Consider the following 22,632-nt stretch of genomic DNA (forward strand, 5'->3'; position numbering starts at 1 on the left):
CTACATTTCACTTTACCTTGTCCTGTTCCCTCCTTCCTCTCCCCACACTGGCATACTGTCTGGAAATGATACACAGTCAAACTGCAGGTCTTGGACTAAGATATTAAGAATATCAAAGACACATTTCAAACATTTCAAGTGAAGTTTCTGTTTGGAAACATCTTTTTGGTTTTAGGGCAGGACTAAAGGAGAGAATGGCCAAAGAAATGCAAGGGTAGCTTCAGCTCTTCGCCTGCATGGAAGGTTGCTGTAGACCTTGCCAACCCCACCCATGTGAAGAGCAGCTAATCTTTCTGGAGCAGAACCAGGTGCTGCAGGGCTTCAGGGCAGCTCCAGGCCTGGCTTAACTATGCCGGGACTTTCCACAAAGAGATACACAAGGGTAACTGTGTCAGCCCTGCTGAGGGTTTCCTTTAGGCAGCTCTTGGTTGTGCTCCACAATTGCCTGTCACAACATGGCACAACTGTTTACTCCAGTATCAGCCACTTGTTTGCCACCACTCACCTGTGAACCACAACTTTGTTCTTGTTGTTTTACTTAATGGAGTTTAAATGGTGTTGAAAGCACTTATTTTGCTCCAGTTAAGGCAATGTGGTAGTGCACTGGGGATCGATATTGCCCACAAATTTTAGGCTCAGCATGTCTGTGACTTCAAGCATGAGATGTTGCAGAGAAAACGTTCTCTTTGGGAGGTGCTACTGTCAAACCTGTACTGGTGGTTGTCTGAGTCTAGAACCCTCTTTCTTGTACTGAATTTGGGTGCATTTCTTCCCAAGCTCTCTGACTACAAGGGCCAGACAAAATGGATCTGACTTAAACTGCTGCTGAGTAAATGGCTGCCATCAGATGGATGCAGACAGGCAGAATTTGCCAACACGAACCTTATGCATTTAACAAGGACAGATGTAAATTCCTGCACCTGGGGATGAATAATCCTTTTCAACAACACAGCAGGGGATGGATGGGCTGGGGAGAAGCTTTGCTGAAAAGGACTTTGGGGGTTCTTGGTGGGAGGTGACCACGAGCCAGCAGCATGCACTGGCAGCAAAGAAAGCAAACAGCATCTTGGACTGTGAAATAGGAGATGAACCAGGAGATCCAGGTGATGTTTCCTCTTTACTCAGTGCTTGTTACATCACATCTAAGTACTATATCCAGATTTGGGCTCCTCATTGCAAGGAAAACATTGATCAGGTGGAGGGAGTTCAGTGGAAGGCCAGCAAGTTGGTCAGGGGCTTCAGCACTCATCCTGCAACAAGCTGGGCTTGTTCAGGCTGGAGAAGACGTGGCTTCAGGTGAACCTAAAGCAGCCTCCCAGTACTTACAAAGGAGGTCATCCACTACACAGAGCAGTAGTACATGCTGGAAAGATGAGAGGTAAATTGAAAAAGGTGAGGTTCAGTTCAGATGCACTGTGAGGATTGTCAAGCACTGGAACAAATTACCCACATTGTCCCATCCGTGTCTTTGGAGGTTTTCAAGACTCGTTTGGATAAAGCCCTAAACAACGTGATCTCACCTCCCATCTGACCCTGGTTTGAGCAGGGGGTTGGACTACAAACCTCCCAAGTGACCTTCCAACCTCAATTATTCTATGGGAATTAGAACAGTGTAGCAGAAAAGTAGAAAAAGTCAGGTCAGACTAAGGCAGAATGAAAGAAGGCTGAAGAATGAAGATGTGCTGGCAGAAAACTGAACAGATCTGGCTTCTCCTCTTGGGTCTGTTTACAGGAACAGAGGTTGACACTGTATATGCCACTTAACTCCGATTCTAGGCTGCCACAACTACGTTGCATGGGCTAGATTTCCAGGGCCAGATCTACATCTAACAAAAGAGGGTTCTGACTTTGGATGATTCCTTGAGATTTTAGACTCCTCTCAGATTCAACAATGTACAACAGAAAATAAAATCACAGTAGAAGGTGGTGAATAAAAGATATAAAGAAATTATACAAAGCGAGTAAAGGCAGTAAAAAAAGAAGAAAAAATTATTTTAATACTTCTAAAAACTCCCCAGTCAGTGACATTGAAAAAATTATAAGAGTTTTATAAGAGAATTGTAAGGAAAAAAGAAAAAGAAATATTAAACCCAGAGCAGAAATCTTCTATTTTAGCAAGCTGAATTTAAAATCTTTGTTTACTACACAAAATCTCTTGGGTAAACATAATATGTCTTTGTCCCTTGCTTAGTCCAAAAGGGATAATAAAGCTAAGAGACAACACTGGATTTAAGGATAATCAGATTAAGGCTGCGTTCTCTGTTTTTTTTCTAATCTTCAGTTGCAAAAAACAATGATGTTTGTAACTATGTCTTGCAAACTGTATCTAAACACAATGAACACCTGCTGGCCTGAGTGAAAGACTAAAGATATTGGACAAAGTTCAGCTGTGTTGGACAAAAGGCTGTGGAAAGCTTCAAACTTTGGCCTGATTTATAACATCTTATTTTAGCTGTTATACTCTCTTAAACAGAGATGAACAGCACTCAGCTGTAGGAGGCTCTTATGTAGCTGGGAATCTGGACCACTGACCTGGAGTTATGTGGGATTCTGGCCAGGTCTGATCTTACATATTTAAGATCAATTGATTAAGGTTTGTTCTCTTTATGTAGCACTAACACTACCTGGTGTTTTTGAAGAGATGGAGGACCCAAACCTTCTCCTACAAATGAAATGTCTTATGGAAAAGGGGAATTATTCAAATGTAGTAATGCTGGAGCTTATGAAATGAGGATTATAAACATGGGCGTGGGGGAGAAGTGGGTAAGTCAATCACAGTGCCCATGTGACATTGCTCTCAGGAATTTGCAGCGGCATTTCTGTCTGAAATGAGCACACTACGGGCTCTGACTGCTGAAGGAACATTTTAAAGGGGAAGAATAATTAAGCAATGACAGAGGCATCATCATTATTAGATAATCACAACCCAGGGGCATTAACAAACGTTGAGTGTCTCTAATCCCATGGGGTCTAATTATTCTGTGATAATAACCACACCTCCAAGTTTTAATTTATTCTTGTGGAGAATCTGGGGGGGGAGGTGGGAGAAATGGGGGCATTTTAATATTTTTGCTAAAAGAAGATGTAGTTGGCCTTTCACTAGGGCTCATCAGTATTCTAATCTAACTAGCTTGTGTGATTGGCATTAAATTGTCTGCCCTTTACAGTGATCTCCAGCCAATCTGAGCATTCACCCTTGCACAAACTGGTGGTCTCCCCCTTGCTAACAGTACCAGCATGCACTGGTTCTATTTCTCAGGGTGATTTTTTGGCAAAGGAGAAGTGGATTTTCCTGGAATGGTTTATTCTCCATAAGGTCCTCTGACAAACACATTGCCACTGCTGTAGGAAAAGAAGCAACATTTCCTGGTACCTTGGAAGTGCTGTCTGACATGTCAAAGAGAAGATTCTAGTAAGTTTAAGTGCTCTGCTAGTGCTTGGATAGAATAAAATGAAAGTGACAGATGCACTCCAGGGAAAGAGCACCAGAAAAGCAAGAGAGCAAGAGAGAGTTGGGGGAAACAAGAATGACAATATAGAAAGACATATACCAATAGCACAGCCTTTCTCAAATAAGTCAGTGTCCCTCTACTTCTTCATTGCTCACAGGTGAACTGTTCCTGTGAAAGATTGTTCATATCTTCTCAAGGAACAGGGGAAGAGAAGCAGTAGTGAGCAAAGGAGGAAGAGAGAGCATCATCCACTCACTATCTGATGGCTTCCGTGTATCTGTGTGCATGCATGTGCAAATGAGAGTAAGTATGACAGAGAGGGAGCGGGAGAGAAGGAGAGGAAGGAGTCTTCCCTATTGTGATATTTTGTTCTGTCTTTCTGAAAATAGCTTTAGAGTTTACAAAGTCCTTTGTGTAGATTGACTTATACAAGAAAAAAAACCAAAACATAAACAGGTAAACGAATTCACTCAAATTCTTTACAAATTCAGAAGCCAAGGTCTTCAAGAACTGGAGATTAACTTTAGACTCATATATCCATACTATGCAGTAGTGCATGGGTCTTTGAGAGTTAAGGGAGCTTGGTGAGCTTGGGAGAAGTGAAAAGCAGGGTCACTTATTTTAATAATTTATGTTATTTATGTTAACACCTAACTTGATATTTATGATTGTCTTGAAATTACAATGGACTGTGAACCTTCCACAGCAGTGCAAAGAAGGACGAAAAGACAGAGCATACAGAGGGACTACAGGTATGTAAGACAAACCTATCAGCTGGTTATTTTTGTGGTTTTCTAGTCTTCTGTCCCATAAGTTTCCTCCAAACCTATCTGTCTAACAGAAGGTATTTTAACAAACAAGGGTTTATTGATTGGGCATGTCTTCGTGAATCTAGGCTGGTTTTGTGAATCTTGGTGTTTAAGGGTATATTTTCCTGTGACATTATGAAGACAGAGAGAGAGAGTAAAAAGCAGTTAATATTCTGGGCCAACTCCACACTGATGCTTCTGTTTCATTGAAATGCATTGCTCAGTGAAGACCATCCACCTCCAGTGTAAACCACAAGCTGTACTTCAGCACTGTGCCTCCAACATACTGTGCATTCTCCCCAGCAGAGCACAGTGATAAATCACCTTTGGTTTTGGGTGGGAAGTACTTTAGAGAGGCTTTGGAAGAGAATAATAAGGCACAATGAACTGACTTGAGTTAAACTTCATAGCTGACCATTAGATATTTCCAACTGTAACTCTTTACTGAAATCAAACCAAATCGAATCACCACAATATGAAGAAAACAAAGAACAATTACTGAGCATTTATGACTCTGTTTTACTCAGCGGGGCCAAGGGCTGTGGCTACGTTCATTGATGCACCACTGAGTTCACATCAAAACCATTTCTACAGGGAACTTCCAGCTGTGCTCTCATGTTTATTACTGCTATCTCACACAATTTAGAGCGAGCTATTGCTGAGGGACTCATGCCCCGATGCTGAAATGACCTCCATGTGGAGCCACTTCAGCATACAGCCACTCCTAAATCACTTTCCGAAGAATTTCTGATCTAGAATCAATAAGGCTCTACTTGAGGCCAGGATCTCCTGCCTGGAGTACAGGTTCCTCCCCATTGCCCCCCATGTACCTGCAACATCTTTCACACACTTTCAGCACTAAACAATGACAAACCACAAGCAGTAGCATCTCTCTCTCCATAAGAAAACCGAGTGTCAGTAGAGTCCAAGGCTACAGTTCAAGGTAAGCAATGTCTTTGTTGTTTGAGTACTAACCACATGCATACACGGCAATTCAGATTCAAGTACATAGGAGAGGATGGCCTGATTCATCTTCTTTTTCACCTCTCTCATACATCTGTCTTGAGATCAGGTAAAAAAATCCTTGGGGGTTGTTTGTCTTCCCACTGCAACAAGATGTTTCTAAAAGACTTGTTTACTTCAGACACTTAGGAGTCCTATCCGTGGTATTTCAGAATAGAGATGAGATAACTGAATACTGAAAATCTGAGCCTGTAGTTAAAGGAGTTATGAATCCCAAAAGTGCATGAATAATAATTTCCATGGAAGAAGGGATTTTTAGTGGGGTGTGGAAGTACAACCTTATTGTAATAGCACATCCACAGGATACAGTCATTCACCCCTGTAAGCCGAAGAACTCAAGGATTATCCTGCCTAATGTAAAATTACCCAGCCAGGTCCTTTGCAGACCATTTGTAAAGTCATATATAGCTCAATGTGCCACTGGTTATTTTCATCCATACTGCACATTTTTGTCCTGTGCACAGCAAAGGCAGTCGAGGGTTTACTTTACTTGGTTTTAAACACATGCAAATGATGGAGGTATTTTTGTTTGGCCAATGCATAAAATAAATCAGTAGCCCCATATTCAAACAAATAAGTTCTTTTGAGAGAATGATGAAAGAATTAGGTTAAAGACATTTATTATTATTATTATTGCTGCTGTTGTTGCTGTTATTTCTAATTACCCTGCCTTAGGGAAACAGACCAGGAGTATCCATGGACCATGGACACACACAAAATTGAGCAGGGTTAAAGGAACAGTGTTGGCAGTAGTAAACCTGAAATAGTTGAATGCTCCTTCAAATGCATGAATTTTTCTAAGATTCACATTATTTCCTGGCTGTTATGAACTGCAGCATTTTCTGGGCTTGGTACTTTGTGTAAGATATATTATATATAAGCTTACATATCTACCTGTGTAGGCAAGCTGATACTATCATGTTTCTTTAGTAGAAAGCAACTCTGAATGAACTTGAAATGGTGCTTCCAATGGAAAGAAAAATAGTCTTTTATACAAATGAGGATTCTTGTAGCTTGAAATAGAGATTAAGGTGGGGTAGAGAGACACTTACAAAATATAATGTATTATAAGTATTATTTGTATACTACAAGCAAAGTAAATCCTGAAATGTGCTAAGGCAATGGATTTAATACTTTAGGAAGATGATAATGTACTAATGTTTAAAAAACAAACATGTCTCCTGTTGAATTAGATCCTACTAATCCATGGTTTAGTACTGTATGTTGTTTCCTAAAAAAAAAAAAAGGCAAAAAACAAACCTGAAGAATTAGCCAGCACAATGCTTGACTGCATACAATGACATTTATGCAATTCTGAGGAAGCACCTGGAGATCTCTGTGCCAAATATTTATAAACTGATAATGTTGATTCTAAAACAGATGAGGGAACTTTAGCAAAATGACTCCTTCTGCAGTTGTCAGGCATCCCAAACTGATGGACTGTCTGCTGCCATCAGCATCCTTCAGGTTACCACTGCCTCATTTTTCCAAAAGGGAAAGCAGGAAGAGACACAGTGCTGTACCAGGGAGGGTCCATGGGAACCCATCACCATTCACCTCTCTGTTTACTGTACTGGGACTCGGGGAGATTTTTAGCCACAATTCCCACTCTTTTTCTTCTTCAGTAATTTAAGAGATTTTGAAGCATTATTAAAAATACAAATATAGGTCGAAAATACATGCCCAGTTTCCTATTTTTGGCTGCAATTCCTGTTTGCATGCCTGCTTAAGGGTGACCTAATTATCAGATGGGCTTAGTACCAATATATCTCTCCAAGAAGTAGCATAATCTCTGGGCACTAAGAGCAGTGAAAGTCAATTCACTTATTTAGAAGCCTAATCACAGACTCAGAAACTTAACACCATGTGGGTAAGACCAGCTGACTATTTCTCTCATCACACACCTATGCAGTCCAATAACAGGAGGTGGGCATGCTAAGGCAAGATTTTCTTCCATAGCTTCCTCGAAAACACATACTTTCTAAAAATTGGTGCTGAGATCAGAGTTAAGGCATTGTACTTCTCTGTCCTCCAAGCACTAAGGTAAGGGTACTAATTTTATAATTAGATTTAAACACAAAATTTAAAAACATACACTTGGGATGTTTAAGTACGTGCCCTGGATGTATAATGTATCTATAAACCTTTATTTAAGCTACGTGTTATATTTATCAACTGTATCTTTATACTAAAAATAATGAACAGTTATACTTGGGAAGTTTTCTATGTTCTGCAAAACTGGCAAAGCTTATTTTAAATGACTTTACAATAATGGAACTCGCATTAATTCCACATGAAATGGTACAAAAATAATCAATTTGTTACTACGGTGTGACGAGTGCCATTCCGCATTTTAAACTGATCTTTTCCAACGTGAAACATCTACTTCAATTCATTCTTTAGCAAACTGTCAGACCTTCCCACACACCTACTGGTAGGATTATTTTTGCATCATCCTGGAAGCGAATCACAGCTATCTCAGTGGGTGCACTGGCCTCTAACAAAATGTCACGGTGGCAGCCTTGCGCCGCTGATTGGAGAAAAACGTATTGTACTGAAGTGAACAAAAAGCAAATCCTCTAAGAATGAGTATTTGAACATTCTTCACTGCTTCTCAGCTGAAGCATCTTGTATATTCTATAAAATTTCTAACATTTCGACAACTGTGTTCACAACATGAACACCTTCAACTAACAAAGACAATCCTCATCCCAGATTAGGGGGCAGAGAAAATAATGAGCCATGGATCATAGCTAGAAGTTATAATTCTCTGCTTTGAGAAGAGGGAAAGAATGAATTAATTCTTACAGGACAGGCAGTGTAATCTTTTTTCCTTTTTTTCAGTTTATTCTATACTTCACAGTCTTCTGTTTTTTGGGGCTGTTATTCTTCAATGTCAGCATCTGTCTGAAAATGAGTATTTTTAGACTTAGGAGAACTTTTTTTTCAACATAAGAGCTAATGGCTGAATACTGATACAAAATGACAAAAGCTGGGCTGGATTTTAAGAGGTCATTAAAAGAAAAAAGTCTACACTGTCAGTTTGATTTTTTTTTCAGAAATATTTCCTCTTAGGTTTACAAAGCAGATAAACCTAAAGAGTTTTTTACTGAAGCATGAATAGCTAGTTCAGCTGTGTGAATAAATAATAGTTTAGAGAATCAAATAATCATGAAAATGTCATGGAAAATGAAGGCTCCCAAGTCTGAAACTGAATTAACTTCTGGTTTAGCAATTCTATCCCCCCACAGCTCAGAAATTATATTGTGTATGTTCATGCAGATAAATTTGGATATATAATTAGATGTTTCGTCTCTTCATTTGCACATAGAAGGGCTTCCCTACTGGCTACTGAAAAAACATTTGTGTATGAATTTTAAGACACAAAATTGAAATGAGCTCACAGAGACTATGGAATCTCCATCCTTGGAGATACTCAAACCTTGATGGGACATGGCTTTCACCAGCCTGCTCTGACTGGTCCCTGTTTTACAGAGCTGTATTAATCTTGTACCACCCAGGACAGTCAAAATACACGTTATTATCCTTGGGAAAATTAGGGTAGTGGGTCAACTGAGGCAAATTAAATGTCAGATAGTGTTAGAGGCAGATACTTTGATCCTGAGTTTGTATGTCCCTCCTTCATATCCACCTCGAGGCCTTCCCACCACCCACTGAATGAACACTGAATCTCTGCAGGCTCTGGAATAGCAGCCTCCCTGAAAGCTCTGTGCTCAGTGATCCATTTGCAGGATGTGTCAAGGACAGTCTCTGGAGGAGAGAATAAGGTTCCTGACATTTGGCTGAGATTCATCCTGCCCAAACTGGGAAATTTACAGTGTGGATACCTACAGCTGAGGGAGTCCCTCCAAAATCCCTTCCTAGTTAACAAGAAATGCAAAATTCCAAGGCCCAAGCAAAGGGGAATTGAGACCAATTGGATCAGACAACCTGGAGTCAGGTAAAAGCTACCCCAGCACAACTCCTTGTTTTACTAAATACTACAAGTACCTGCCTTTAAAATGGTATGAAATACTACTGGTACCTCTCTTTAAAACAGAAAAAGTATCCTAAGCAAGTGAAGTGAAAATAAAGTGAAGAATTAATTAACTAAATAGAGGTGATTAAAGTAAATAAAGGAAACAATTATCATATCAAAATAAAAGACAAGAAACATGATTAAATGAGTCTTCAAAAGACCCATGAGAAACTCATAAAAGACATAATATGCATTTACCTGGCTTTTAGTCTTTCATGATTTCATTTTAATTTTTATTCACTACCATCTGATAATTGCAAGAAACAGTTACTTTAACCATAGGCAATTTAAACCATTTTAATTTTTTTTTCCAGGGCCAAGAGACAAAAGAACCTATTTATTGCCTGAGGGGATTTTTACTAAAATGAAAGCTTAATCTTTCATGTTTTTTTAAGCAAAGGCTTTTAAAAAATCATTTCTAACAATGCTGTAGGGAGAGACTTCCATGGGTATGCAAAATTGAAATTATAAATTTACAATTATGAAAAAATTAATAGTTTGGGGGATTGTATTGTCTCTGTTCTTTCTGAATGAATAGTCTTTCAAGCATAAGAGAAAGTATTTAGCACATGGAGGAGAATGAGTGTCCTTAGACTCTCTTGCGGTCAAAGTTATTTAGTCAGAATGTAAGAGGGAAAGATCATTGGAGTTTAATTTGTTTGGAAATACTCAAATATCAGATGTCCTGTTGGTTCCTCACTTCCTGGCCTGTTTTTCTGTGTTGCCAATGCATCACAGTTGGTCTCACCATTATCCCCTCTGTACTAGTTTGATGCACCAAAGGTTGCTAAATATTATCTATGTAAAATTAGGCCTCAAGATGAATTTTAACTGAAATAACCACTTTTTGGGGCTATTATAACACATTTACAAAGGACAGAACAAGAGCTCTTGGTGAAAGATTGATTCAGGAGAAACCTTCAGGAAAGACACAGTTATATCTGGGTTGAGACATGGATATGATTTATGTGGCTGCCATGGTTTAGGGTATACTAGAAATACACACTTATGCCCACCCCTGTTCTGTGCAGTATTTTGCCTTTAACAGCATCAAGCAAAGGATTAAATTTAAGCATCTACCTTTGCACTGCCCTAAATTTGGGCTGTTTTCTCAACTGAGAAATATTAATTTAATACATTATCTGGAGAGACACAAACATTTCTTCCTGGGCTTAGTGCAGGCTTTGAAATCAGACAAAATAATTTACGCTTATGAAACACAACAAACTGAAGTGTTCTATTAAAAGAAAACTAGACCAAAAAAATATCCTCAAGGCCTCCAAACATCCACACACTAAAAGTCAGATTTAAATGCTTTCTGCCAACGTATCTCAAGCTTTAGTGGCAATACTTTGAGCTACTATGAAAAGCTTTATCAAACTAAATTCATTTTCCATAGAGCAGAGGAGGATCATTGAAGATATTATTCAGGTTTACAAAATATTTAACAGGGTGAGGAATGTGGAACCAGATAAGGAAGGTTAAACTGAAGAACATTTTAATAAGGCTGCATTTTAGGTTGGTTGTGCAACATAAACAGGTCAGTGGATACACGTTTTTCTTTGGCACACCAAGATGTCTAATATTAGAAACAATTGTGTACAGATACTATCTATAAGACTTTCAAAACCAACTGGCATACTGAATACACTATTTCAAAGGCTAAATATCCAGAATTTTTTGAAAATAACAAGTTCAATGAGTTAGCCAAAATCTTTAATCTCACTGGAAAAAAACTGGTGCCTGCTCTACAATACCACCCTGAGCAATACAAAGCTGATGTATCTGCCCAGCCCAGCTGAAGCACCTGATTTACCACGGCCTCTGCAGACTTGGACATCAGACAAAAACACTTTCCAGGTACTCAAGGAGCCTCAAGACCATGTTAAGAGAGGGAACAGCAAGTCAGCCAGGCTGGATAAGAAGACTGTGCTAGAGAGGGAAGGATGCAAATGTGGACCTTAAGGATGAGTCCAAGCTCTGTGCTGACATGGCAAGACAAAGTGCATGACAGGAATGTTCTGGTGCCACTTTGCTGCAGAGCAGCAATGATAAAAAAGAGTTAATTTCCAGCCCCTCTGCACCATAGTACTCAACACCGAGAAGTCTTGTCAGTATGGATGAAGGTATGTTGAGTGTGTTTTGGAAGGACAGGCTGCTCAGACATTTAACAGCTACACTACAGAGATACCACAGAACATCCATGAAATGCAACATTTCTGCTTCTGTAAATGGGTGACATTTAGACAGGAGTAATGTGGAAACATTGACACTGGGACTAGCCTTTTGCAACGTGTTAAGTCCCAGCTCCAGGACAGAGGGGAGAGATTGCTCAGGTTTAAAAATACATATATACATGTATCAGCAAGCCAAAATTATTTTCACCCAAAGTGCTTCTCAGAGATGTTGCTAATAAACAATATTTTTAGGTCAAAATGAGGCTCGTGCCAGAAACAGGAAAATTCTGCACAAACTAGGTATTAACCTCTGTCCCAAACAAACAATAAAACTCCAATATAACGGGAAGCCTTGGCCAGTGCCAACACCCGGCACCACACTCGGTCCCAGTTCTATTGTGCAGTGAAGGCTGTTTTCCTTACTGATGAGCTCAAACCGTCTGCCATGAATTACTTTTTCATGGCGAATAAATACACACTTAAACAAGATTAAACACAAACGTTCTTTAGTGGTGTCTAAAATAATATGAATGTTTTTTAGAACAGCAATAAACACACTTCATGATGCAAATAATTACACCCTGCAGCCTTTATGTAACGATAAGTGGCCGGATTCTCCACTCAGTTACATCACTGTAAATCCAGAGTAACTACACTGAATCAATCTCTCTCTCTCTCTCTGGATTCTGGAGATGGTGAAGTGTTACTGAAGTTTGAATTTACCCTGATTTCTCTCTAGGGTTTTGCAGACATCAGACATTCATGGCTGGAAGTCCACAGGGTGGTCATGGAGGCATCCCCACCTCTTATCATGTCCCTTTTCCCCCCCCAAAGCTGTCTTTTGACTAGTCTTTTGTCTGTGTATTCCTTGGGAATCTGATATCACTTCTGTGACTGTATAATCAGGATCAGAAGAAAGCTCAATTGAGCCACAGCAAAAAAACAGAAGGAAAAAAAGGAGAGAATGTCTTCACAAAAATTCATGATGGGTAAAGGCAATTCCCAGCATGTGCTGGGAATCAAAGATCAGTCTCTCAGAACCACCTCAGTTGATTTTTCTGTAGGACAGGAAGAATTTGGTAATATTCTGAAGTCTTCCTGAAAAGTTAATTTTAGCTTAAGTTTCCTATGCAATTGCAGTTTTCTTGCAGAGTTTTTGTAAGATGGGTCTGTTAGGCTTTAATGGTCCCTGAAATGACTCGGGAAAGGTGAACGTGTCCACATCAGACCACTTGAAAAAGTAGTTATTTGCTTAAAAACAACAGCAGCAAAAATGTATTCAGTAATTAAAGGGTCTTCAGAACGCGTATGGGCGTGGAACCTTAACACAACACGGAATCACCATTTTAACTCTCACGTTCCCATTTACTCCCAGTGTTGAAATCAAGCACTCTGCTCTTACCGGGACTTGTGAGGGCTCCCAGAGCACCAGTCGTTGTGGAGAGAGGATTTGCATTGGTGGTGGTAGCTGAGGTCTGGGCGGCGGCTGCTGCGGCTGCTAAAGTTGCCAAATTCTGTAATTGTAAAGCGTTCATGCCTATATGGAGAAGCAATAAGGTTAATTAAAACAGGTAATCATCATCATCACCATCATCATCATCATCATGAAAATAGTTATTTTCAATGGATGTGGAGCTTGGGGTGTGCCTTGCCAAGAAACTCAATTCTTCTCACTCTCAAGACATCTATATTCTGGAACCACTTCCTTCACTTCCTGAATGGTATCTCTCACTTCTCTACCTTGGAGTTGAGAAAATGCAGCAAAAGCACCAGCCTATGCTTCAGGAAAATTAAACCTGGTTTGTGCCTCTTCTATAAGGGTAGTGTAGAATTAAATGTAATTTAAACTCTGTGTGAAGCCTAGGCGCAACATTATTTCCTGACACAACAGGGGGTGTAAAGAAGATAACTAACGTTTAAAACACATTCAGGACAGGGTCATATAATTGGGATGAACACAATTTGTTTCCCATGTCTCCTCTGAAAAAAATACTAAGGTTACACTGCACAGTAATCAATTGTGCTCAATTTCCTTTTGATAGTTCACTCCTAAAAACATATATGAACTAAGTACATCAAATTAGTATCAGCCTGACCACAGAGCCATCAGTGAGGCTGGGACTTTCAGGCTGTAAGCTCTGGACTGTGATATCAAGTTACTCAGTCATCTGTTGCTTCATTATTTTGGAAGACGCAGGAGAGATATAGCTGCATTTCAGTGAGCACCTTCAAAAATGGAGGCATTTAAATAGCAAGGTCTTTAATTTAGATTTTAATACAGCATGTTCCAACAGACAGGTCAGGCCTCAGGTGAGCACCTGGTCTGGCTGAGGTTCTAATGTCTGTGCCTCAGTCAATACCCAAAGTCAGCTCATATGGTGCTTTTGAAAATGTGACACAATGACAATTGTAGGAGTTAAGGTTTTAGCTGATCCAAGATACAGCCCTTCTTAGTCTGGAATCTGTACAACACACTTGGAGGAATTATGTGACCAAAAATGCTCTTTCAGGTTTGTTTTGGAAGCTTATGACCATCTTAAAAAATAAGCCTTCCTCAAACACTACCCACCCAAACAATTTTGCAAAACACAATTCAAATTTCAATGTTGTGCCCATGTGGATGCAAAACAAATACCATCATTGCCTCATCCCACAAAATCTTTTTTTTTTTTTTAATATAGTGTGATGTTTCCTGTGGAAACACAAGAGAAACCCATTGATTTGACAAATGAGTTCAATGCCCGTAGAAGATGAATGAACAAGAGCTCAGTGGAGACAAAGTTGTCTCCCCATCTAATCTGTTTTACTGTAGACTACAAGACCCTGGCCACAAAACAGGTCTGCAGATGTTATAGGGTGTCAGCTTGGGTGCCTGAAGGAAAAAAAGATTGCTTGCTGTTGTCACACTTGACTAAGAGCACCCAAATGTGGCTGTCAGCAAGGGCTCATGGCACACACTGTCACCCAGCACGCTCTAGAGCCGATTTTGTCAACAGTTTTATCACTTAATATGCAACCTCTTTAGGATCCTCTGTCTGCTTAAACCTCTAAAAAAATAAGTCCTGTCATCACTGTTTCATATTCCCCAGGCATTTTACCATCTCTGCTCCCTCTTTATTGGTTTCTCCCACCAACCTGTCAGGAGCGTCAACGTCCCACTTGATAGGACATCCTTGGAGGAGGGAAGCCAAATGCTCTCAGTCCCAGTCCCAAAAAGTACTTTGCTTTGAACTGGGGATTTTTAGTTCAACTGAACTGCAGCTAAGGTACAGTTCTGTGGGATGAATCTGCTTTCCCATTCTCTCCCTTTTCACAGACTCTCTGCACACATTTCACATCCTACAATTTTTTCAAAGCAGTCCCAAATCCCGCAACAGGGCTGGACCGCAAATGAGTAGATGGGTTTTATTTGAAAGTGCTGCTCACTCAGCAAATGCACCTCTCTCTGAAGAAATGCAAATTGCTTAACGCTGAGGAACAGCCTCATAGGCAGAGCTGCACATGAAAAATGAAAATCCTGCCGTAGAGGAAAAAAACCTTCTGGGTATGGAATAACTCTTGATCTTCATGATGGAGACAATGTTGGGAATTAAAGGGAAATGATTAAAAAAACCAGAATCACAATACAGTTTGATTCCATTTTTAATAACATGTATTTACCAATGCACTATCAGCTTGGCAAATATTCAAGATCGTAAGGAAATTCAACTTTCATTTTGTCATTTGGCAGATTAAAAAAACAATTAAATTATGTACAAAACAGATGCACAGTATGTCTTGCTTGAAACTTAAGATTTTTTAAAAAAATTATTTATAAGGATAGGGGCATGAAAATTTAATTTAATGTTCACCTTAGGTAATTTTGTGTCTTATTGTTCACAGCAATTACCATAAATCTACATATCAATAAGCGAGAACAGATGTCAGTTGTTACAAGTGCTTGCCAATCAGGCCTGTTAAAAAGTGACAGATGGATGGTGATAGAACATTCTCATAAGGCCTATTAGCACATTCACAGGAAATTTTTGTAGTGCTGCACAGTCACAGATGCAGTTCTGTGAAAACACGGGGAAATTTGAGAGCACGAGATTTACATTTTACAACTTCTTGTGCTGCCTCTGACACAAACTTTCATACAATGAAGCAATTTGCCTCATTTCAGTCACTGCAGCGTTTCTCCTCTGATAACTGTAAATTTGAAATTATTGAGTATTTGTAGAGGAGGGAACAGAGTCACAAGCCGTTCCTGAAGACTTCTTAGGCCTCATCAGCTCTTGGGTTTCCAAAACCATAATAAAATCATATTAGGAAATAGCTGAGATTTGCTTGCTGAACAATTTTCTAAAAAAGGAAGGCACTGGCTACATTTAGTGACAACATATGCACAGAGAATTTAAAAGTCAGTGGTGATTATCAGAACCAAATCTGATAGCTCATAAGTAGTTCCCACTGACTTGACTTCTTTCTCTTTGGAAATTTTATCCTTCTCAATTACTAGGATTTATTCCTTCTGAATTAAATCCTCACTGCAGCTTAAAAAATGTGGATTAAGGTAAAATTTATCATCTCCAGGCCAAAAAGCAACTATTTGCTGACACTGACATCAGCCATTTTGGATGCTGATGGTAAAAATGGGTGTAAAGCTGTGGAGCGCAATGTTATTCCAGCTATATTCTAAGAATTAAAATACACAGGAGACCTGAGCACTACCTCCATCAAACCGTATATATTCTGCCTAACTTTAGAAAAGCTGCTTAACTGAACAGTGCTTGAGGTATCCTGACCACTTACAGTTTGATTTAGCAAAGCCCTTAAAACAACTTTTAAGTTCACATTGATTCTGTCCTGTTTTTTAAGAGTACATGCTTAAATCTGACTGGAAGTTCATAGACTCATAGAATGGCTTGAGTTGGAAGGGATATTAAAGATCACCTCGTTCCAACCCAGCCATTTGTTGACTTATGTGAGATTTCAGCCCATTTTCAGGTTACATATGCTATAAACACATCCTGGCAAGAAGTGTCTTTTTCTCAATTGAAACTGCTCCAATCCTAGTGGGAAGGATTCATCTGATCTCACTTAATTCTAATAAAAGTTACTCTCTCAGGCTCTTGTTATAATCTAAGAAGAGAGAGAGGGTGGATGAATCATCTGATCCTAAAATAGAATCACAGAAGCATAGAATGGCTTGGGTTGGAAGGGACCATAAAGATCAACTAGTTCTCACCCCCTGCCATGGACAGGGACACCTTCCTCTAGACCAGGTTGCTCAAAGCCCCATCCAGCCTGGCCTTGAACACTTCCAGGGATGGGGCATTCACAGCTTCTCCGGGCAACAAGGTACCAGGGCCTCACCACCCTCACAGTGAAGAATTTCTTCCTAATATATATAATATTTTCCTAATATCTATAAAATAGATAAGATAAGCCCAGCCTTTTAGGATGAATCGCTGCCTGGGAGTGACTCCCTCTTCACTGACATTGCAGGGAAACAGGATGACTGCTTTCCAAACTGCTGAGGTTCAGTGGGATGAATTCCTTCCACAGAGGAGCCAAGGTAATAAAAAGCCCCTCACCCTCTTTTTACTGGTTATGGAAACACAAGAGAGAGCTACAGATCTTGAGCCCAGACTTGGCCAAGCTTCCATATCGTGCACTTTCACCACCTGAATTAGCATCTCATCAACAGCTCAGCATTGGTTTTACTCTTAGGGTGCCTCTCCTTTTCCTGTGAGAAGGAACAACACGTAGATTAAGAACAGGCCCACTTGCTTCAAATTCTTCCTCCCCCAAAAATGCTAAACAGAGTTGTTTAATTTATTAGCTAAAAGAAAAAAAAAAGCTAATTGTATGTGTTAAATTAACTAGGACTTTCAATGGAATTAGTATTAGAAAAGCTCAGTGTTTTTGGTCCCTGAGGTCAACATTTTCAAAACTGGTAGTTATCTTTAAGAAACAGCTATCTCCCCTGAGCTGGAAACAGTTTCTCAGTGACCTTTACTTTTAATATGATATCCCTAAAGAGGTCATAGCAGGAGAAACCCTCCTTCAGTATGGCTTTGCTGGAATGAAGCCATTCCGGAGTCAGAGGATATAAAGGATCCTTGGGCCAGTGCAAAAGTATAGAGCTTTTGTGCAGATGGTCCTGGCTTCCAACTGGTCCCTCCAGATCTACTGAGCCAATCCAACAATTAGAGGAAAATATTCAGAAAGCAGAACCTTGCAGAGTTTCTCTCACCCATCTGGTCCTACAGACTCTGCAACAGGAGGAAATCTGGCTTGGGTAGCAGAAGAAGGGTGGAATGGATTGAACTGGGCTCAGAAAGGGCCAGAAGTTCAACCCAAAATGCAACCAAACCATGAGAGAACTTGGAAAGGACTGGGAAAAAAAAACATACATTGGAAAAATATGAAAGTCCCAGCTGTAGAGGGTTTAGGGATCTTAATGCCAAAGAAGAAAAGCCAAAACCATGGTTTCTCCTCCTGTATAACTTCAGGAAGCAAAATACACTGTCTATTCAATGAAATTAAGAGACATCCTTTGTATTTTTTATGAGTACTGCATGTTTTTATGTCCTGAATGGTCACGCATATAGAAATATTGCTGTATGAGCCAATATTTATTCCTGCCAAAACATTTGACATTAACGGACAATAGAAAATCTTCATAGATCATATATTTTTTATATATTGAAAACACTGAAATATTTTCTACAATCACCCTAATAACAGTAAACCTCCCTGTTTATACTGTCTGTATAGTACTTTACAGGCTCATTGGCTTAAATAACTGCAGCTTTTAGGACCTGATCTAGTGCCAGCCAAATTCAATGCAAACATTCAAGCGACATCAATCTCCTTTGAACTAAGCTTTCCATGCAATTTGTATATATTTGAAGGAGGAATTTCTGTTTGCTTGAGAGGTTGCTAGTGCTTAATGTAGCTTGCATTGTCTTTTAAAGTAAGACAATCAAATCCCATAATGTAATTCATCTACATTATTAGCCTTCCCCAAAGACAAAGTGCAGACTAGACGCTGAGGCTGGAGAGGCATGTGAGAGGAAACATTGCCTTTAAATTAGCAAGAGCAGATATCAGAGGAGGGGAGGAAAAGTGAGGAATTGCTCACTATAAAATATGCACATGAGGATGGCATGTGCTTGCATGTTTTATACAGGACAATGAAGCAGAGTTTGGCAAGGAAGGGTAAGTGCCTCCCATCAGGACCATGGGATTACGATAATACCAAAGGCAGCATTGCCAACTTGCCCAAATTTGTTGCCAGTCTCAACATATTTACATTGTTTTCTTTGCCTTGACTCATGAAATAAAACAATTTCATTAAAATCTCTTTTCAATAAAAAGTCAGAAAAACCTAATCCGAGGAATTAAGTGTGGCACCTTAAATCTTGGAAAGCTAAATGGCAATCTACAACTTTTTGTTTCTCATATTTTAGTATCTCAAATTTTAGTTAGAACAGTTTCATGATTTGCTTGGACTTCACAAAATGCTAAACATATAGCAGGGTCAGTAGGCTGCTACAGCTACTTTAGAGCTGATTCTGTGCGTTTAATGTCTGTATCTTACTGAGTTCTTGAGAAAAATCCCAATATTTCATTGGACTGTATTCTCACTTCCAAACAAACAGAAAAACTCCAATACTCTTGAATCACAAATGTCTAAAAATCCCACTCCTTTCACCAAAATCAAAGAACCACAGCTTTTGCAACATAAAAACTACTTTAACCAGATTGAGGCATAATATTAGGGAAAGGGAATTTAAAATTCCACACTGAAGATCAGTGTCTTCGCTCTGCTGACAAAGAAACTTGCTTTGATTCAAGAAATAATATCACTGAGCAGTGCAAATAATTCTTCACATGTGCAGTGGGGTGCGTGCTGTGTCCTTTCTGTTTTGTACCAACACAACACAAGCTTTAGCAATACAAATAAATACCTGCAGATCCAAAGGGCCCTAATTTTGGACAACGGGGTGGCTCTACCAGAAATCTGAATGTAGCAAACCATGACTTCATCAAGATTTAAGCACAAAAGAGATGCTAGAACCCTGGCATGCAAGTAAGCGTGGAATTTCCTTGGCTCACTTGGCTTTTAATCAAACTTGTAGTGTCTGAATTCCATGGTATGCACACCCATCGATTTCAAGGATAAAAGTTGCACCCCTCAAACACAAAGTTCAAAGAACTTGAAAGTGGCAATGATGGATCTTCTTTAGCACCTTACTCAATTGTGACTAGATTTTATTCCCCACTCGGAAATGTTACATTAAAAGGTAAACTATATGCAATATGAAATTACATGTTAGATTAATTTTTGTAAAATGAACCTATACAGCTTAAGCTAAAAAACTGTGGGCCTTTACAAATGTTCAAAGATGGCTTCAGCAGGTAATGTAAGCTCTTGCTGAAGACACAGGAGTATTTTCTATTCCTTTCACAAAACATAATATCCAAATTGTTAATACTGGATGCATTGAATGACATAATACTGCCTGATTTCTGAGAAGAGAACATGAACTCCCAGTTCTAACAAGGAAATAGTGCTTAGTCTTTGGTACTTTCACGTAGAGGTGCAGCTTGGAGAACAATTTAGTATCAGTAATTTTACCTTGAACATAAACATTTTAGTTACATGTTTTGGGGAAAGAAAGGAGTGAACTTCAAGCTGTTTTGATAACATAAATATAAGATATAAAATACATTTTTTCCAAGAAAGGCAGTCAGTCATTAAATTATCTCATAGATGAGTGCATTAGCAATCTAATTTGTAGTCGAGAAGGTATATCCCTCGAGTAACAATGATGTGCCAACTATGATTTCTTAAGATGACTTTCTCCTAGTCTCAAGACCATATGATTTTCAGAGAATAAATCACAGCGTGGATTAAGAGCCCATCCTGAAGTTACTTGACTAAAATCCTTAGTTTCAACAGAGTTCTTGAAGACAGAGGTGAATCTACACTACCAGCGAAAACCAGACAAACAAAAACTTCTAAGGTGCACATAATGCGATAGATATCACATTATTTTTCCTTGGTGTCTCAATTCTTTCATTTTGTAGACCTAACCAAATATGAAAGCATTAAAACACAATCTCTGAGCTCAAAACCACTTCCAAAACTGCCAAGTATAAAACTGTTACTGAACCGTTCTGTTCTGTTTATCATATTAAGATACATTTTTTTGATGAAAAAAATGCTAGATTGCAAGTGTAACATAATAGAACCAGCAAGCACTGCCAGCAGGTCTGAGGAAGAGAGAATAATTCAGAGATATTGTCATCTGTAGGCCAATTTATATTGTCAGACAGCAGGTTCACATTAGTCTCTGATGTCACTGCAATAATGGCATAATATAACGATTGAGCAAAGAATACCTGTGGGGTATAGCTATACAGTGAGGTATATCTATACTTGTTATAGAATTTCAGGCTTCATTCAAAGCAGAACCAGAAGAAGCAAAAGACCAGGATTAAAAAAAGAATGAGAAAATGGTGTTCATAAAGACTTCTGAATATTTTAGCCCTTGTTTTATGATGATGAAGCAAGCACGATGTTGTATCTCATTGATTCAGTGGGTTCATGATTAAAATAAACTAATGTAGCAATTTAGGGGTTTTGTGATTCTTTTTTTTTTCCCCTGTAACAAGAAAAAAAAGCTTTTTAACAGTTCCTCGCGGCAGGCATAATGTGCATCTGTGCTCTGATTTACTGCACATGCTGCCTTCTCTAGCATCATGTTAAGTTAGGATATCAGCATGGTAGGTCACACAGTGGGAGTGACCTTTTGCTAATCACTACACATCAGTTACTACTGGCACACAGCTCATTACTAAGAAACCCTCCAACTAGCTGGCTTTCAAATCCGCTCACACTTTGATTCTTTTTTCCCCTTTCCTTTCTTTCTTTTTTTTCCTCCAGACTAAAGATTATACTTTTACATAAAATCTCTGTTGTGTAATTTCGCCGACTAGGGTTCCAAAGTCAAAAAGGCACCCAGTTAATTTTCCATGATTATAAAAGGAGCCTGAAAATTCATACTGAAGGTAGGCCTGTAATCTTGGGTTTCATTAAAAAGGTCAGAACATTTTTCCTCACCACCTATTATTAAAATGTTTGAGGGATGCCATTAATTTGATTTTTCAGGACACAGAAATCTCACTGGAAATTAGAATGTAATCCTGCTGTTGCTTTCCTGACACTTTTCATAGGGCAGGATACGGCTGCAGGGACTAAGAGCTCTCCTGCAATTTACAATTGGTTACTTTGGCCAAATGGCAGGTGACTAATGCAAGACAAACTGTTTGCACAACCTGGGAGCACTGGGTTTAATTTCAGTTCTGAGAGAGGGGAGAAAGTGTTTCTATTGACGTTGAACCACGAGCTGTCCCCTGCCAATACATCTGCCACATTTAATAAACAACATGCCCCCCGCCCCCGACAATGTGATTATTAGAGGTACAGAATTCAATAGCTTAAGAATACAAAACATAGCTGGAGCAAAGTGAAATGGTTTTTAACTCACCGGCCATTTGCTGAATGCCGCTGAAGGCACCCAAGTTACTGGAGGAAGTTGCTTGCTGCAGAAGCTGCAAATGAACAACACAACACAGCAATCTATCTGACAGTAATGCAACAAATGAAGATAAAACTAAAATGAGCTATCATTTCACATTTGGAGTATTTCTGCTTTCCTTTACATTTATATAGTCTCTTGCTTCTGTCTGCTGTTAGAATGAACATCCCTAGAGTCAATGCTGTAAATCCATATTAATGTCTAATCTCTATTAAGAAACACAGAGACACAAGGGAAACTCAATAACATGGCTGCTTTAAAACAATTAATCAATTTATTCTTTTTAACAACCAGGTGTTAAATCTATTTAAACCAACATAGTGTGACTAATTACAACCCTCTGTAGTCTGGTAGTTACCATAACTCATCTCTGTCAATCACAGTCCATTCTCCCCCACCTCTGTGAATTCAGTTTTTTCTTTATTATCTTTATGAATCAAGCACACAGATATTCATTAGACTGGTATTTGTATATATTAATTTAGCCTATCTCAGTATTAATTATCCTACCTCAGTATTAATATATATTTTTAATTG

General features: G+C 39.1%; 1 protein-coding gene across 10 annotated transcripts in view; it reads right to left on the bottom strand.

Moving 5' to 3' along the window:
• Positions 1-22,632, bottom strand: part of CELF2 (CUGBP Elav-like family member 2) — a 557,258-nt gene that overhangs the window by 30,323 nt on the left and 504,303 nt on the right. For all 10 annotated transcript variants that reach the window (XM_027679569.1, XM_027679566.1, XM_027679564.1 and 7 more), the window contains 2 exons: positions 22,045-22,108; positions 12,903-13,037 (listed from right to left, as the gene is read on the bottom strand). In XM_027679569.1, the coding sequence (XP_027535370.1) occupies positions 12,903-13,037; positions 22,045-22,108 (199 nt within the window). The remainder of the gene's footprint in view (positions 1-12,902; positions 13,038-22,044; positions 22,109-22,632) is intronic.

Source organism: Neopelma chrysocephalum, unplaced genomic scaffold (genome assembly GCF_003984885.1).
Source record: "Neopelma chrysocephalum unplaced genomic scaffold, ASM398488v2 Primary Assembly neopelma1_45, whole genome shotgun sequence".
Classification (NCBI taxonomy): Eukaryota; Metazoa; Chordata; class Aves; order Passeriformes; family Pipridae; genus Neopelma; species Neopelma chrysocephalum.